Genomic DNA, 18285 nt, shown 5'->3' with positions numbered 1-18285 from the left:
TATTTTGTTCATAAGGTCTTTCACCTCGAGAAAGCAAGGCAGAAGCTGGCAGGTAATAACGCGATCAAACTTCATCGTATACGACGATGGCTTCTCTATTTCAGTCAACAAATTCCTTCAGAATATTATACGTATATATATATATAAGAATGTACATACGTTATACAGAATTACGTAAAGGATTTTATTTACAGTGTAAATAATGGTACAAGATATGAACAAAAAATACCATTCCATGGTAACATATTTCTACGCTTCAACGCCTTTTCCGTTCGATTAACCGACAGCTGCGTACGAATCTATTCAGGACACGTACGCATCTGTAAATACGCGAGTTGTGAAACCACGCGGCTTCGATATTTAGCTGAGTCTTCGCGAGGAAAATCAATCAGCCAGGCGTAGAATATTTCAGAGGACTACGCCCATTGCGTGATATGCACTTCATTATGGCTGCATGTCTAATTAATTCGTGGCATATTATACCACCATTATCGTCGTTATTATACCCTTGTGTCAGAATTATTGAATATCGTGCGAGTGGATTCTCGCAAGCTAGATCAGCACACTGTGTGCAGTGCGAAGGAAGAGACGGAAATGGAGATCGCTCATCTGCTGCAACAACGACATAATTCATAATTTGTAGTTTATTAGTTATTTATTGTTATAGCAATGATGATCGTTCCTTGTACTTTCTGCTGGTAGAGTCTTACAAGGGAACTTTAAACATTCATCACGAGAAAGCAGTTGTATTGCAATTGCATCATCGCGAAACTATTGGATTTTGTCAATGCCACCTATTGAAAAATCTGCAATCACTCAGTTGCCAACCCAATATAACAGTTCAGAACGTCGAAACTCGTTTTCCCTAAAATCGTGGTTCTTGAAATACGTGAGCGAAATGCGAACACGCATAATCGATAAGTAGACTGTGCATGTTTATGCAAATTGACATGTTCATCAAAACGATAAAGCAGATGAAACCTAATTAGAAATTTGTTTCACCTAGTAAATGTTATAACGCGTTCTTCGCTTTGGATATTTTATTATTTTTATTAACGATTTATTAACGTATGTTTTCTACATCTTTTTACCTTTAAATTTCCCATTTTTCGTTTACATTTATAAAAGTTTGTGAATTTACACGAATAATCGCGGTCTAATCATAACGTTATAAACGCTTCAATGTCTTATAATTTCATAGAACTGTAGAATCTATACGCAACAGATAGTAACGAAAAAGATAACGGACAATCCCATAAATGCATAGACATCTACGGGCTATTGATAAGTAAACAACGGATGTTCATGCACTTGTGAGAAATTAATTTTTTTTATTTTATTACTTATTTACTATGATTCTTGCATTTCGGCTTAGAATGAGTTTTGTCTTTACTTATCACCATCTTACGTATCAATATTGTATTGTGTTACGTTACATTATCCAATTAAATGCATTTATATTATACACTTTTATAGTTTTTTTCTCTGCTATTGTTGTACTTCGTTTATGGCACTTCTCCTCTTACCTTTCGCTATATGTCTTCTTTTCTTTTGTATTTTATTTGGTATATATTTTTTTTGGATCTTCCTTCGGTTCTTCATCTACCTCCGCATTTATGAGGAATATAAAAGTATAGTATGCAAAAATATCGAAAATAAAGCGCCGAGAGAAATCTCCATTTAGGTTTCATTTGTTCGGTTAGAGAAAACAAATAGAAAAATATGAAGCTGCATAAATATTCATTATCTGTTGGTAAGCCAGTGAACATTATAAAACATTAAGCGGTTGCGAAGAATATAAATTTATGAAGTTCAAACGAAATGTTTCTCCTCGCGTTCTAACAATGTTACCTTGGCAACTTCGTATTTTAAAAAATTTTCAGACACCTTCTGGCTATTCAGCTCTATAACTTTATAGTTCCATGGACAGTTTATGAGCATTAGAGCGCAAACGAAATGTTTCTCATCGCGTTCTAACAATGTTACCTTGGCAACTTCGTATTTTAAAAAATCTTCAGACACCTTCTGGCTATTCAGCTCTATAACTTTATAGTTCTATGGACAGTTTATGAACATTAAAGCGCATGTGAATAGTCAAAAGCACGAATGCGGATATTCTAACGGACTAATTGCTAAATCTGCGAAATTACCATTTTATATATAATAGTACATTTTACGTACAGAAAAGATCTACAATAGTTTCTCGTTCGTTTGTATCTACGCTTCGATACTTTTCTTTCTTAATATTTCAAAATAACTGAACTGACCATCGCTAATTTGTATGTTATAAACGTAAGAATTTTTAAAAGAATATCAAACCTGCTCTCTTTTCAACCATAAAAAATGTAAAACACGAGACTCAAAGGACAATTTCTTCCTTATTTATCGATCACATTAAACCCTTAACTAAATATCCCTTGACGAATCAAATGAAACATTAACAGGCATGCAACTGTCCGAGTGAACTGCGGGTTAAAAATAATTCGTTAAAGATCACAAATGAAAACAGCGTGCAATGTCATCGATTTATTACTATTCAGGGGCGGCCATCACCATGAAGCATCGAAGGCGTCGTTGAAAGAACAATAGGTATCGTTATATTTCCTCGTGCCTAGCGAACAATAAAATCGCCCTCGATTTTCGTACGATCGTTTTTTCTCGTGCTGCCGCAATCAACAATACATTGTAGCGAGATTTCCAAGGGAAACCGGACATCAAACGCAAATAATCGGGAAAATAATAGTTCATCGTAGCGTGCGTCAGAAATATCAGACTATCGATCGATCGATATTTTCGGAGAAGAGAAATTCACGAATCGTATACGTTGGATTAATGTAAGTAGCGTATGCAAAGGGTCAGAGATACGATAGCAGAATAGGTGGGGTGAACTGGTTAAATTATGATGCAGGTAATTAATTACTGTTGACGTGGAAACAATACGATATTTAATATGGATGATAATGAGAACGCGTTTATAACGCGCGTTTGTATTTACCAATCTATCTCCAATTATGACAATGTTACAATAGCCACGAGCATCGATACGTATTTACTTTGCTCTATATATTCACGCAGAATCAGAGAATCACGTATCAATGCGTCGGGAAAAATGTCATTCGAACAATAGGTAATTGATAAGAATAAAAAATCAAGTTTTATTCACCACTAGTGAAGAACTATACAATCAAACGCGTATCTGTGCGAATAAGAATTTATTCGAATAAGAAGTTACTCGTGCGAGAATTTATGTGGCTAAAAATTTAATCGAATAACTTATATTCGCGTAAGAATTTATTCGGATAAAATGATATATAGATATTTATGTATTATATAATACCAACGGTCAAGGAAAAAATCGGCAGGTACGCAGAAAAATACGAGGAAAGAACGGCAATACATCGAAACCAGGTGGCTGCTGAAGCGAGCAAAACTCTCATAGAAAGAAGACTAAAAAGAAAACACACCACTGACCTCGCTAAAGAAATAAAATAGTCAAACTCGAAGATGGTATCCCGCTGAGGGTAGCCATCCACATATTATTTAGCAATTAAGTTAAGAAAATTTACCAAATGTCCAGTTGGACAAGTTGTAAAGTACAAATTAAATAATAAAAAATAAATAAAAATATGGAGGATGGACATGGTACTGAACGTGAGATGCATTTCCAAAAGCTGAACGTTGTCCAATTGTTGCAATACTGGCTTTTATAAACCTTTCCAAGTGTCAGATTAGAAAGTTTATTGTTCTTTGGTAGATTATTCATTTGGTAAATTAATAGTAAAAATAAGTCTGCAATCATTATTCGAATAAATATAGAAAATAATTTGTTACCGGAAGCAAGTAATTGTTCCACGGATAAAATATTCTACTGATACGAATTTATTCCGGCAATAAAGATAGATATTCAAAACAATTCGAATAACGTCCAACTCTGTTTCGTACAAACAAATACAAAGTCACGATATCCGATCGAATTGAATCGAACAATTCCAACGTCCAAGCGAGAATACAAATATTTTCGAAAGTTTTCTAAAAGTTGCGGATGGTTCAAAGGATTGATAAAGCCAAAAGATGCAGAGAAAGCTGAATCTTGTTGAAGAATAAAAGAATTCTGGATAATCGGAAGTATTCGGGAGAATTCACATTTTCTTGAGAACTTGGCCGAAGAATTTGAAGAAATCAAAGTGTTTGAGGGAGTCTAAGAAGATATTTCAAAGGATACGATGAAACCCGGGAGTATCGGGTGGTCAGAAGATTTAGATGGAATCTAAAGATTCTTAATAGTTCAAAGGGTCCGAAGTAACCCAGAAATTGAGATTACCCGACTGGCGTTGCTTCCCTATATATATCAAAGGAACATCCGGAAATTTGGCGCAGCACAAGCTACAATAGACTTGCTTACGATGCAAGCCTTTCGCACCATCGAGCCGGCCAATATTTCTTTCAGAATTCTTATCTCCACGTGCCACTCTCTTGCCAATCTTTTTTACCATAGCTTGCTAAACCAAGTATGATTGTATCGTAGCGAATCTTTTATTATTATTACATCTACAATTCTCAAAAGCTCTTACCCAAGTATTATATTTCTCATGTAAATATATTCGCTGAACTGCTATGCTAGCAAATTATTACTATCGTGCTGACGTCTAAAGAAGCCTCGCATGGTCAGATGTAAGTTTTCATTCGAAATATAATTTCCTGCATAGTATTAATATCAAAAACAAATAAAATAAAAGACGTCGATTGGCAAAGGATGGGGCTCGCGAAAGAAGATTGCAATGCAAATGAACGTTAATTCGTGTGAACTTGTAATTGGCAGGTGCCGCTTTATGCTCAGAAGAAGGCACAGGAGGACAATTATCTCTAATAAATCCGACGTAATTATCGACAATTTCACACGTACGAGCTATTAGCGTGATAGTAAACCGATCGATTGAAATACCATCACTGGAAAAACAATTTTTCTATATTAATTTTACACGTTAAAATTAAATTTTATCCTTTCATTTTTGAAGGATGAATCAAACTTAAACTATAGTAAGAAAAGAAAAAGACATAGCCATTATGATCTTTATTATCGTACCAACAAGCTTCTCAAGGATTTCAAAATTCCACAACCAACGACAACAACAAGAACTCTTCTCGCTTATGAGGGTCCTGTAATTGATCAGGAAAACATTCGCAGACAACAACAACTTCTTACGTCAACAAAATTAAACGGGATCGGGAACCGATCGATATGTTTACTCGATTATCCTTCGCGTTCACTACGATGAATTCGTAATGATCGATCCTCGAACCGCACGACTTGCTCATCCGTAAACACGGTTTCGCTTTAATGTCGTGGCCTACCATGTCGTAGCACGTGGTGGATCCACCCTTTCCGTCGACCACAGCGTTTCGTCGTCTCTATCACGAGGTACTCGTGTACCCTCTCGATCCTGGCACATACATCGTGCAAAATCTCGCGTGGAGAGTCTGTGCTACGTGCCTGGCCCTTTTATGGCCGCACGTGCTCTGTTTGGAGCAGGAAAGCTATGCTTTATACAAGTGTAAAGATGACACTCGTTGGAAGTGTCACGTCCCTCGTTAAATAGCGTTACTTTGGGGAAATTGGTGAATGGATGGAGAAAAATTTCTTGCACTACATCGAATGCAAATAGAGCCCAAAATCATGGTCTTGATGGTTCGATTAATTTGAGAAATTTCGAGGGTCGAGCGAGAATTTAAATGCTTGCAAGGTTACAGGAAATTCTGGATCCGGTTCGAAGGTCTGAAATGATCCGAGATGAAACGAAGAACGAGGAGATTTTACGCGAAATTAAACGTTTCAAGATTTCTGGAAAATTCAAAATTCGGGAATGGTTGGAGAGACGTAAACCTCTTGCGTCAAAGAGCAATTGCGAATTGCAGACTTGGGGCAAAATTTCGTGGGTGGATGAAGAAACGCAAAATGCATTCGATAAAACTCTGCTGGGCTAATTTGAGAAATTTCAAGGCTCAGATGAGAATGCAAATGTTTCGAAAGACTTGCAGAAATTTAAGGATTTCAGATAAGGCGAGCCAATGCAATAAAAAGGAAAAATAGAATTATAAATTTCAAGAAGAACTGCTCGATGAGTAAAGAACCATCAGATCGCATTATTTTCCTTGTCATTTAATATCGCTGATATTAAAACGACTTAATAACGTAAGAATTCAACGATTTTAGATCGAAATTACAGACTTTAATAAAATAATTTAATGTGATGTGCGCCGACCCGGAAATTCCAACGTGTCGAAAAACTGCAGGAGTATAAAAGCAGGGAAGTATCGATGCACCAGAATGGCCAGGGCGGCGCGAGCACGTGACCTATGCTCTAGCAGCCATGGTACGATAATATAGGTCAGGACCGTGATATTCTTGCAACGAGCAAGAATTACCAACGCGTGGAAACTCGAAAATGTCAGGCTGTCTTCAACCTCTACGAATGACGACACTCGATGACGACGACAACGAGCACGTGAGGCTATGGTAAGCAGAGCGAGTCTCGTGGTGCTCGACGACGATGACGCGCGTGTGTCGGTCAAAAGTAGCAAGCAACCTGCTGGTCGTGCACCGTTGACGAGGGGGCTCGTGCATAATTAGCAGGCAAAGGGTGGCGACACGCATCGATGGACATGCGTGTAACTGCTTACATGCTCACGGTGCATATACAATGACTCACGAAAGCATCGTACACAAAACTTTCATAAACATATTACGCTCGTTATGTGAAATTCTTTGAATTTTCATTGCTATTATGACCAGACTATTGTGATCATATCAATGAAATTTGGGAGAAAATTTACATCTATAGATATGGAGAAAAGTTAACTTAGAGGTCTGTTATCTTAGAAAATGTTTGTAGTGAGAAATCTTGTGAAATAAAGGAGACTGCTAGTTTATGGACGTTTATGCAAATTTATATTTGTATCAGTGTGATTAAGAAAATGAAACATAAATAGAGATTACTTTTATTTGCTAACTATAATATTATAAAGTGTGCTTTAGCTTGTTCTACATACTTTTTCACATCATATGCATTCTGCAAATGTCTCCACCTTTAAATTTTCTATAAATGCATTTCCACTTTCTACCAACGTTACAATTTTATTTCTTCTTCCCGAACCGAACAATTTTACCTTTACGACTCGATCGAACACAGTTGCTATTTCGTTAAAATTCTCATCGTTCCTTCGAACCCATCGGAAAAACGGAAGTTTACGTAATTACCATCCTCTTGGCTTATAACAGCACCCTCGCCAGACTTCCTTGCAAAATGATCGGCTCGTCGAGAATATAATTATCTCTGGGAAAAAATTAGCCTCTCCGGTTTGGAATATCTCTATCAAGGTATATCTCGCGATAAGAGAAAAAGCACGCACTTACCATAAAATCTCGCATAGCTACGGAAGAAAGGAACAACTCGGTCATGAAATTCGCCTGGCTGACGATAAAAGAATTTTCATCTGACGACCGACAGAAACTCATTCGTATTTTACGCACGGAACGAGACGAAATAAAAATCATATTGTCGAACTAAGGTGTATTTAACGAGAATAATTGAGTTTATATGGGATCAGTTAAAAATAACCAATATTTCAACTTTGGATACCCAAACTGTGACGCGAAATGTCCTCTTAGCGGTAGTTATGGTTATCTTTGGCTGAAAATTGTTCACACTTGGTGACTTTAATATGCTTACATTTCTGTATTAACTATTGATTTGGCAACTGAAGTGACTTTGTTGCCAACCGAATACAATAACGTGTAATATATAAAAATATGTAATATAATAAATTTCATGGACTTAAAAAATCGCCAGCAATATGAATGATTTGAATAACAATAATAACGTGTACATATCTACGATATAATATTTTGTAGAAATTAAACGTTCGAGTACAGTACATTTAAATTTACTGCGGTTAAAATATGTAAAATTCACAATGGCACACAACGTACAAAATAAAAATAGATTGTCGTGTCTTATAGAAAATTGAAAATGTATATTTCGTAAGAAAATTTATTTTCCTTTGAAACAACAAATACACAGGGTGCGGCCGAGTAACATGTGCAACCTATCATGAAATGATTCCTTTCGAGAAAACAACAGAAAGAAATATAAAAGAAATGTTTTCATCCGCGGCTTAGTTTCCGAGAAAATTGAGTTTGGAAATTTATCAAATACACTGGAATGTGGCTAATTGCAGATTAAATAGAAGAACATAATCTATAGGATATTATTCTACATGTAAAAATAAGTGAAAAATGCAGAATAAAATATTTTCGTAAAACGCTTCGTTTACGAAAAAAATATATTTATTATAACAAACTCCATTTCCTTGAAAATCACGGGAAATAAACGGGAAAATTTTCTTCCAATTTTGTAATTATTTTCACGCGTAGAATAACCTGCTTTTAATTGTTTACTCGTGTCTAATTGTTAACTAGGCAAATTCAAATATATATAACAAATCTCCGAGGTCTGTTGTTTCCTCGAAAACAAAACCTCAGACGAATACATTTTATTCTACATTTTTGCTTTTATTTTTCCCTAAAGAATCACCTCACGGCCGCTTATAGACGTTATTCGGCGGCACTTTGTACTTTTGAAACAGAGTAAACAAAGCAAAAAGTAGATTAAAGAAGTAAGAAAACAATTTTCATTTACGTAACGATGCAATCACGCTGATGTAACTTTCTATGTATTGTAGAATGCACGCGAAGCAGGCGAATGACTCTTGTTCCTTTGCTTCTTATGCTATTACGTTACGCCGCGAGTAACAGAGTTTGTCGTTTCATGGTCGTTCAATTAATTCGTGAACACGGGAATCGCGTAAATATCAAATTAGTCGGTAAATAATTTGAAAGCGACCTACGTAGATAACCGTCGTGTATTTTCCAGTTAACATAGAGGGGGAAAGATTAATCCTTTATGCAATGTTGCTAGTGTTGGAGCTGTGAAAGTAACGAGTTCTAGGCAAGCACGTTCGCTGCGTCGGATGAATATTCAAATTACATATTCCGGTAGGAAGAATCCCCATACGAAGAATTTTGTAACACGTTCTCGCGACTTACTTTTACCGTGCGAAGAACTTTTCGTTCTTCTCGAAAAAAAGAAATAAAAAAGAGCCTTCGCATGAAAAACCTTCATTCCACATTTCCGACATGTTTTCGTACGTAGAATAACCATTGAAAAATGATATCCAATTGAGAACTGATAAAATTCAGGCGTGTTCGACGAATCGTCCAACTTGATTTCCTCAAAACCGAGACATCCAATGAAGATATTATTCGAATCTTTTCACCTATCCCTCGTGTATAATTTTATTTTTTTTATTATTATTATTATTTAATTTGTACTTTACAATTTGTCTAGCTGGATATTCGGTAAATTTTTCTAGCTTAATTGCTAAATAACATGTGGATGGCTACCCCTAGGGGGATACCATCTTCGAGTTTGACTATTTTATTTTAGTGAGGTCAGTGGGATGCTTCGTGCATAATGAATAACAATTTAGCAAATAATAGACCCTGTTCGCGACATCTATCTATTCGATAAAGTTCTGAAGATTTTCTAAAAAATTAGATCTCTTCAGAAACGAGGTATAAACAGGAAAGTTCCATTTTAGATATTCGTCACATTCTGTAGATAGATCGTAGAATCCTCTTCGTCGGAGAATTAAGCAAGCCGGTGACAATTAATCCCGAAAGCTTGTCACAATTGCTAACTATTTTTCCATCCCCTTTCAATGCTAGAGCAGAGTAATTGCCTTTGATGGTGGAAGAGGCCGAGTCCTATGTTTGATACGAAAGGTCAAACAGTGTGTGAAATTAGCAACAGCGCGTCAAGATGGTCCACTAAATTTAGCGAACTCGCCCGCTATGTGTATTTTTATTTGATGAATAATTCCATCGTCAGTTAGGTAAAAATGGATCGAACCGTATGGTAATAAGGCTGTAATAGACGGGCCATTGAAACTAAGGAATCGAATATCTAGTTGGTCACCTCGAACGAGAATCTGCGTCATCTCATCATAATTCCTTTAACAAAGTTCTCGCATAATTTCTATGCATACCACGCTAGCCTAACTCCTTCAAAATAGAAAAGTCCGGAATATGATTAATTCGAAATATTCCATTAATTTCAAATTGGTCTCCACACCATCCACGATTCCTTATGCAAACATTAAATGTACTACGCGTGCTACAGTTCGCTATGCTACGAGATAGGAAAATAGAATAGGAAAAATCAAAATACGATTATCAATATCGAATATTCCATAAATTGCAAACACGGTCTGTAAACTGACGAAAGTCGATCGAGAATAAATCCGTTGCCGAAATCAATTTTGACTAAAATTCAATGAAAAAAAGAAAAAAGAAAAAATGCATCTAGTAAACCACGTAAAAAGCGAGAAAATACTAGGAATCGTTACACCTCGATGAAATTTTTCGAAATTAAGCCAGCGCGCTCTGGTGCAACAGAGGTCAGCAACAATTTTCGAGGGGCTCTTAATTAAAGTTAAACCTATTAACATGCGCGTGTACGTCGCGTACACATTCTCGTGTGTCGGCGTTACATAATTTTATCGGTGGATAAGCTGCTATCTCCGGAACACGGTATCGACTGGAATATACAAGCGGCGTGAAAGCAACAATACGCGTACACGTCCACACGAAGTATAATAATGCGATATCAGCGAAAGCGAGATACATCAGCAAATGGAAATGAAATTGTTGGCTCGTCCGAGTTTTCCTTAAGCCGCGTTCAGAGAAACCGCCTAATGTAAACGCGGTTTTATTTCACTTTGTTCGTTCCTATATTAATTACACCTTAATTTACTTATCGTTGTCTTTTCAATGCTACAAGCTCGCGCTGTCATAAAATTTTTCGAACTGGAATAGTTAAGATACACGTGGTCGATGTGTAAAATTTCAATTTCACGATTCGCCCGAATATTAACGTTTACGTCGGCCGTAGGTAATTGAGAAATCGAGTTACTACAGGGAATTTGAAGAAACAAGTAACCCGAGCCACAGGAAGTCGCTCGGTGAATATTACATTAGCTAAATTAGCTTCGAAATTAATTTAATCGTGACGAAGGGGTAGACGATGTAACCCATTATGGACCGACTTAAAATTCACATCAAATTTCATTTAATATCCTTTAACAACTTCATCTTTTATTCTGTGTTTCGTCGTTCTGAGTTCTCTTTTTAAACGTTGCATTTAGTAAACAGAATTCTAAGGTATCGTTCGATACTTTCAGATGCACTGCTAGGTATTAGGATATGAAACGGACTGTGCCACTCTTGAGATGCATGCGCGATTTCCTCTATGGCCGGATGTCGCCACAGTGATATTTAAAGTTTATTTTCCAAGTCGAATTAGTACCATTAGTACCATGAAAAAAGGACATCGACCGCGAACAATTAATTATTTTAATGAGCATTCAAATGAATTTGTAACTAATCAACCATAAAATATAGAGATACTCCTCCGTTTCCCCTTGATCGGCTACTATTTTATAAGCAACGAACGTCAAATCAACGAACCATGGTAAACACGAAGGGAGCCGCATTGTCAGCGTAAGAGGAAAAAACAGAGCGTGGCTGGCATTTAAATAATCAAAGCAGCAGCGTGGAACACGCGCGCGAGCGCGGATGCGACAACGAATTAGTCGGTAAAGAAGTTTAAAAGGGCCAATATACAGGGCGGTTTCCTTCCCAGGAATTATAGTCCCGTGCCGCGTGGGATGACCCCTCCGGTGTTCGCGTCGTCATCTCGCGGAAGTTCACCATTAAAACAGCTGGATCGAGCCAGATCTCGCGAGACGAATCTGGCCGCTTCACTGTCATGGGTCTGACCTCGAATCGGATATCCTTCGCAAAACCGTATCGTCGGATCCTCGCGAGGATTCACGACCACTGATAAAACCAACCACAATCCGCTGAGACGTGTTTGCTTTCGAAACTGACGGCCTTAGTTCCCTTGTGGAAACAGAAACCGAGCTCGTAACGTATATCTGAAAGGCGTGGCAGCTAGTGGAACTACGACGACGAGAGTAGTTACTTCTTTTGTGTAATGTAACGTCGATTCGTTTGGATTATCCTTAGAATGGTTTTGACCGATGTCAACAGCAGCGAGATTTGTCTACGGTAAATTCTAGATTAAACAAAGGAAGATACAACACGCTAAAATCGAACTTGTTAAACTTGTAAATATTATTGTTACAATTTCGCTTAATTGTATCTTGAAATCAAATTTCATACGTTGAGGTATTCTGTTATGCTGGTTCTACAATCATGAAACAAAAATAAACTGCTATTCTATTGTTTTATTTCTGGTGAATTGCTTCCATAAAATTATCGCTCAATACGATTCTAAGCAGAATACACTTTGTTCCTTATCACATTAATGCATCAAAGTTGTACATATTTATTTGTATGTAACTGTACATGTATGTATTTGTACATAAATATTTCCATAATTATGGCAGGTAATATGAATTGGTAAGATAGTAGTTTTAGTTTAGTAAGATTTTTATAGAATAATTTACAATCAAAGATTAATGTGAATATATGGGTTTAATAAATACATTTATGTAAGTTTCGTAAAGATTTTTGTAAATACATAGGTTGGAATTGGTAATTGTAAACGTACGATGTATGTATAAGAGATTATGTTGTTAAAGGTAATGAGAATCGGTTAGAACCGCAACTGTGCGGATGTGGCGATCGAAGTACCATTGAACTAGTAATAATTAGAACGCATTGGTAGAATTTCTATTGAATTATGAAAGATTTTTAATGGATATTAATAAATATATATTAAACATATAATGCATAATAAATTGTGTAAAATTGTATAATGAATGTGACATTCCAAAAAGTAACTTCGTGTGTATTGTCTTTTAAAACACGTCCTTGAATAAATTGTCACAAACACGCAAATATTTCACGATTAATGCGCTGCTAATATCCCACCAAAAATAGAATTCATAATACAAAATATATAAATGTCTTTAAAAAAGGTAATCTCCAATTATATGAATTATTAAATATGGTATCTTTAATCTTTGTTATGGAAAAAATTTCGAAGAGCCTAAGATGAAATTACATCGAGTAAATGCTAACAGAAAATTTTATTAGAATAATTCCCGGGATTAATAAGACACGTCACTTGCCTGTCGTGTGTATCGTGAGTACAGTCGAAAACATTTTTACTGTACAGTTACATTTCATTTAAGAACAAACTATACGACAATGTAACTTTCATAGTAACCTAAACCCGAGATATCAAGATCAATCTAGTTTCTGTCAATGTACTTATTGAGTCGACGACAGACGAAGAATAGATTTTTGTGATGTAATATATAATACTATCGATGTTAGAATGAAGACATAATGATAATCGGAACAGATATTGTCAACGAACTTCACTTAAGGACGTCAGCGACATCTGATCTGATCATTGATTGTACTAAGCCAATGGTTGCAATAACCTGCAAATAAATATCAATCATATTCTTGACCATGAAGGATAATTACTAACTGAAAAATTCTTGCAAGATGAGATATAATAAACTATGAACCGATGTAAATGAGTTAACAATTACTAGAAATATCTTTCAAAGATGGGTCATGTCATGACGGCAATGTTGAACAAGCAGAAGAGAAATTGAACGAGGAAATACAGTGGACACACTGGAAGCGTGTGCACGGCCCCCTGACACACATCGACTCGTTAAAATAACGACATAATGGCTAATTTAGCGATAATAAACGCGAACCGTATCGTTCAAATTAGCGTCGAAGGTGAGACGAGAACGACAAAGAGGGGCTTCCGAGGAACGAGAGAAAAAAAAGGATAAGAGAGAGAAACGCCAGACTGACGTGTGTATCACAAATTACTACATTGCTCTCCCAATGTCCACCTCCTGCCATCTTGTGGCCAATTCATAAAACACTTGTCCCAGTCAGGGCCGATTTTGAACTTCGCACTACTTTTTACTTCAAAGATCGATATACAAAATATTTAGTTATTAGTCATTTACAGTTCAAATATTTTACATATTTTATATTCAATAGTTTACAAAATCTAAATATTATTCTCTCTTACTATTAATAATATGAAATACCATAGCATATTAGAAATTAAGTTATGGCAGAGGATAGGTATTTGGTTATTGAGTATTTAGTAATATTTTTATCATAATATGAATTATAATCTATGTTCTACGAGTAAAAATAGCAGTGAAATGAGTAAGTAGGAAGATGGAAATAGTCACACGCGATCTTGTCGACCGATACAGAAAACAGTCAGCGCTGATTGAGATCAACGACCTTTGACAAAAACATCCACGATAATCATCGTACTTTTTAATGAATGAATCAAATAATCACAATGACATTTTGTATTGTTGATTTTAGATCGAGGTCACAGAACAAAATAACTAGTACAGTTAATCTGCACTGTTATTTTCTTTTTTTTTTTCCAAAAGAGATCTGCTTCTATATTTTAGGCTTTCCTATATAGGCGATATTTGTAATACATATCCCCGAAATCGAGGTCGAACATCGTGCTGCATAAAAATAAAGCTGCTTTTCCGACAAGTGGCAACTTGCCAAAAAGAAAACAACGTCGAACAAACCATATTCAAGTCCAAAAGCATACCATATTAGGAAACTGTTATTCAAATTTATATCCTTGATTTTACGTATATTTCAAATACGAACAATTATATCGTATTACTAACGCAAAATAATAACTATGACAACGTAAATTTTGACTTTGAAATTAATTGAAATTTGACTTTGACTTTTTAAATTAAAGATACGATATATTTTCATTCATAGCCATTGAGCACGTGCTTTCAGAAAGGGATTAGAAAGTAGGCTGTACGACATTTTCTAGGGGATTTTATTGCCTGTTACTTCATATTTTCCGGTGGGATGACTACCATTACGAGTATCCGGACCTTGACATATACATACATACATAAAAAAAACTTATACAACTTCCAAATATACCGGTGACATAGATAATTTTAAACGATATCGAACAATTTTACTGTTATGAAATATGCATTATGTCACGAAGAAACAATAAAAATAATGTTGTTTCAGTCACAAAGGAGGAAACCTAAGTATGGTTAATTGTAATATAATAATTGTAAGTATAAGTCGATGTTGAATTACTAAATTAATTAAACGAGATTATTTACTGTAAACAACTAATTATAACTAAACTTTTAAGATAAGAAATACAATCTATAGTGAACAGAATTAAATATATTATAAAAGTTTTTCTTTGTAATTACTGTTATACGTTTCAATATAGATCGATAGGTTTGTTTACATTGAAAAACAACAACCAATGTTGTTTATGTTCTATAATATGATATGACAACTATGACAAATTTATATTTCTTTTAATTATATTTAATTATATCATTAAATAAATTAACAATAAATTCAAACTATAACAGGAACACATAGTATGTACTATGATGTTTGTTACCACATTAATTCCCCCATATATTACATTTATTTCGAAAGAGAAACTAGTATATTTAAACAGACATAGGCTCCAACTTTCTAAATATTTGTATCTGAAATAAAACACAGTAAGATATCCTATACCATAGATCCCATTTAAGAGATGCAACTGTGTAAATAAAAATACTGCTTTTATTTGTTATACTGTTATTATAGTAAGGTGCTTTAATAGTGTTGTAATATCCCACACAATCCTATAATCAAACTATAGTTTCATAAATTCGATATATTCTATCAATTATGAAATGAATAAGTATATATATATATATATATATATATAACATAAAATATATAATACAATATCACGCGGTAAGAAATCGTAATTCAATACGATGTTAGAAAATATCCTCCGCATGATATTATTTATGCACATGAATATCTGGAATCAGTCAACCGCTTAATGTGTGGCAACAGTATCCTCAACGAGAAAACAACAGGTATTGTATACTCAAAGCCACGTGTATATCATGTCCCAAGATGGAGCGACAAAGAGAGAGAAAGAGAGAGAAAGAGAGAAAGAAAGAGAAGACAGACGTCAATCCGTAGATTGCTTGATTTCATGGTTAGATCATATTTCTAATGCCATAAACGAGAAATCATAATTTGCAGATGCAATTACACGCTTGTAATGTTTTCATACCGACAAACTTATTGCAATTCGCTTATAATTAAATTACTTTACGATAAAACAATATTGTAAACTAATATCTTAAAACAACTTTGACACATTGTATAACTGCATATTTTTCATTGTAAGTTTAATAAAAACTTGAATACTAAAACGCATTTTTATCTAACGCTAATCCTTTTGAATGCCTATACGAATGAAGATATATCGACGTTCGCGATATAACATCGTAAAATATATTAATGAGGAGGATGAATGAAAAACATTCCATGGAAATGACTCTTCAAGGGCGTGGTTTACAAGACAGTATGACGTTCTCGTGAACGCGAGACCTGTCGTCAAAGCGCGCGAACACAATTATCGTCGATCATAAGTTCGATGAACTAATCGATAAAGTAGAAAGGTTACGTGAAACACGCTGGATTCAACCATTTCTTATCCGAATATCTTGCACTTGCATCGTGACCGAACCAGTGTTGTAGATATATAAGAGCAAAAAGAGAAAAACGTCACTGACCTCAGTCGCTAGCTTTCCTTTCGACGCCATCTTGACAACAATGTGTCGGTCGATGTTCCGACTACCTGATGCACGCGCCGCACTTACGGATGACCAAATGAATCCTGAAACTATACACGACACTGATCTTGTTCAGTCGTGAAGCACACTCGCAGCTCAACTCGAACACGTCTCCACTTCCGTTTGAACAAAATAAATCGCGAAGCACGGATTTCGTAACGATTCACGCGGCTCGTACCGAAATACTATGCTGACGTCACGATGTGAAGCTTCTTTTCATACTACATGTACTACGGCTCACTATGGGTACGAGTTTACAAGCGATACGAAGGCACCCCGGCTCATCAAGATCGCGTGTGCCCCTCCACTTTCGATGACCGATACGAAAAGTCCCTTTCACTCGCTCTTGCTCTATAATTATAATACAGTAACTACTTCCCCTCCTTACATAGGTGTATTTATCAACTCTCTCATTCTATGGCATTCTCGCGAGGACGATGCTCGTATACCATATATCTGTCCTTCTTCATTCTGAATAACCTTTCTTCGTCTCTCTTCATACCACGCAGTGTATATAGTAGCTCACGGTTGTATTCGAACACTTGTAAAACGCGTTATTTTGAAATTTCATTGGCATTGTAATGATTATATTTATTGGTAAAATTTGTAATGAATCTGAAAGTCTATGCCGAAATTGCAAGATATTTATTGTAAGCGATATGACAATATGATAGCGATAGACTATAGTTCTTATTACTGTAGACTAATTTCTTATTTAATATGTGTTTGCAGCAAATGTTTTGTTGTTTCTATGTATATTTTTAGATCGAATATTTCAGGTATTATCATGATATTTACATTTCATGTACTGTTAGTTCAAAAAGTCTTAACGCATATACATCAAATATATGTATGCATATGTATATCAGTATACACATCAAATAATTACATAAGATATATAGAATAAAATATTTGCATACGATATATACATAAAATATTTCCTATGATAAAAGTGTTCAAGTACCTCCATAAGCAGTCACAAATCGGTAATGATTTCATATGAGACCTTCTGGTATGTATGCTATTTCCTTTCTGATTGCTAATCGAAAAAGTAGTTAATACTTTCGTCATTTCCAAATGACGTTCATTTATAAACTATTGTACTATGAGTTAATAGGTAAATTTGTATATGAGAGGTTGAGGTTAGGTGTCAGCTGGACAGAATCATTACCTCCCACTGTCTTTCTCTCTTTCGGTCGACGATCCACGAGCGAAAGAAGATTCGCTTTAATTCAAAGCAAATTAACCTTCCTGCACGCTTTTGCCCCCACTGATCTTACGTAATTAAGTGCGGTCAAGCCTGACATGCTTTTTACGAATTTTGAACTACAAGGAAGCGCGCCATCGTGCGGCGCGATCGTTTGTATAATCCCTACGATTATGGAACGATTATATCGATTAATACAATTGACACTCCATCTCTTCGATAAAGTGTTGCAAAATAGAACATCGTTTCGGAAGATTAGAAAAGATTAGAAAAATAATCTGAGA

General features: G+C 35.5%; 1 protein-coding gene across 4 annotated transcripts in view; it reads right to left on the bottom strand.

Annotated features, from left to right (window-relative positions):
• The window catches only part of LOC132912505 (sodium/potassium-transporting ATPase subunit alpha), a 166564-nt gene extending 149785 nt beyond the window's left edge, over positions 1–16779 (bottom strand). For all 4 annotated transcript variants that reach the window (XM_060969980.1, XM_060969978.1, XM_060969979.1 and 1 more), the window contains exon 1: positions 16735–16779. In XM_060969980.1, the coding sequence (XP_060825963.1) occupies positions 16735–16764 (30 nt within the window). In that variant the 5' untranslated portion in view covers positions 16765–16779. The remainder of the gene's footprint in view (positions 1–16734) is intronic.
• Between the last annotated feature and the right edge of the window lie 1506 nt (positions 16780–18285).

The sequence above is a fragment of the Bombus pascuorum genome, chromosome 12, assembly GCF_905332965.1.
Source record: "Bombus pascuorum chromosome 12, iyBomPasc1.1, whole genome shotgun sequence".
Taxonomy (NCBI): domain Eukaryota; kingdom Metazoa; phylum Arthropoda; class Insecta; order Hymenoptera; family Apidae; genus Bombus; species Bombus pascuorum.
This window is presented reverse-complemented; position numbering and strand designations above follow the sequence as displayed.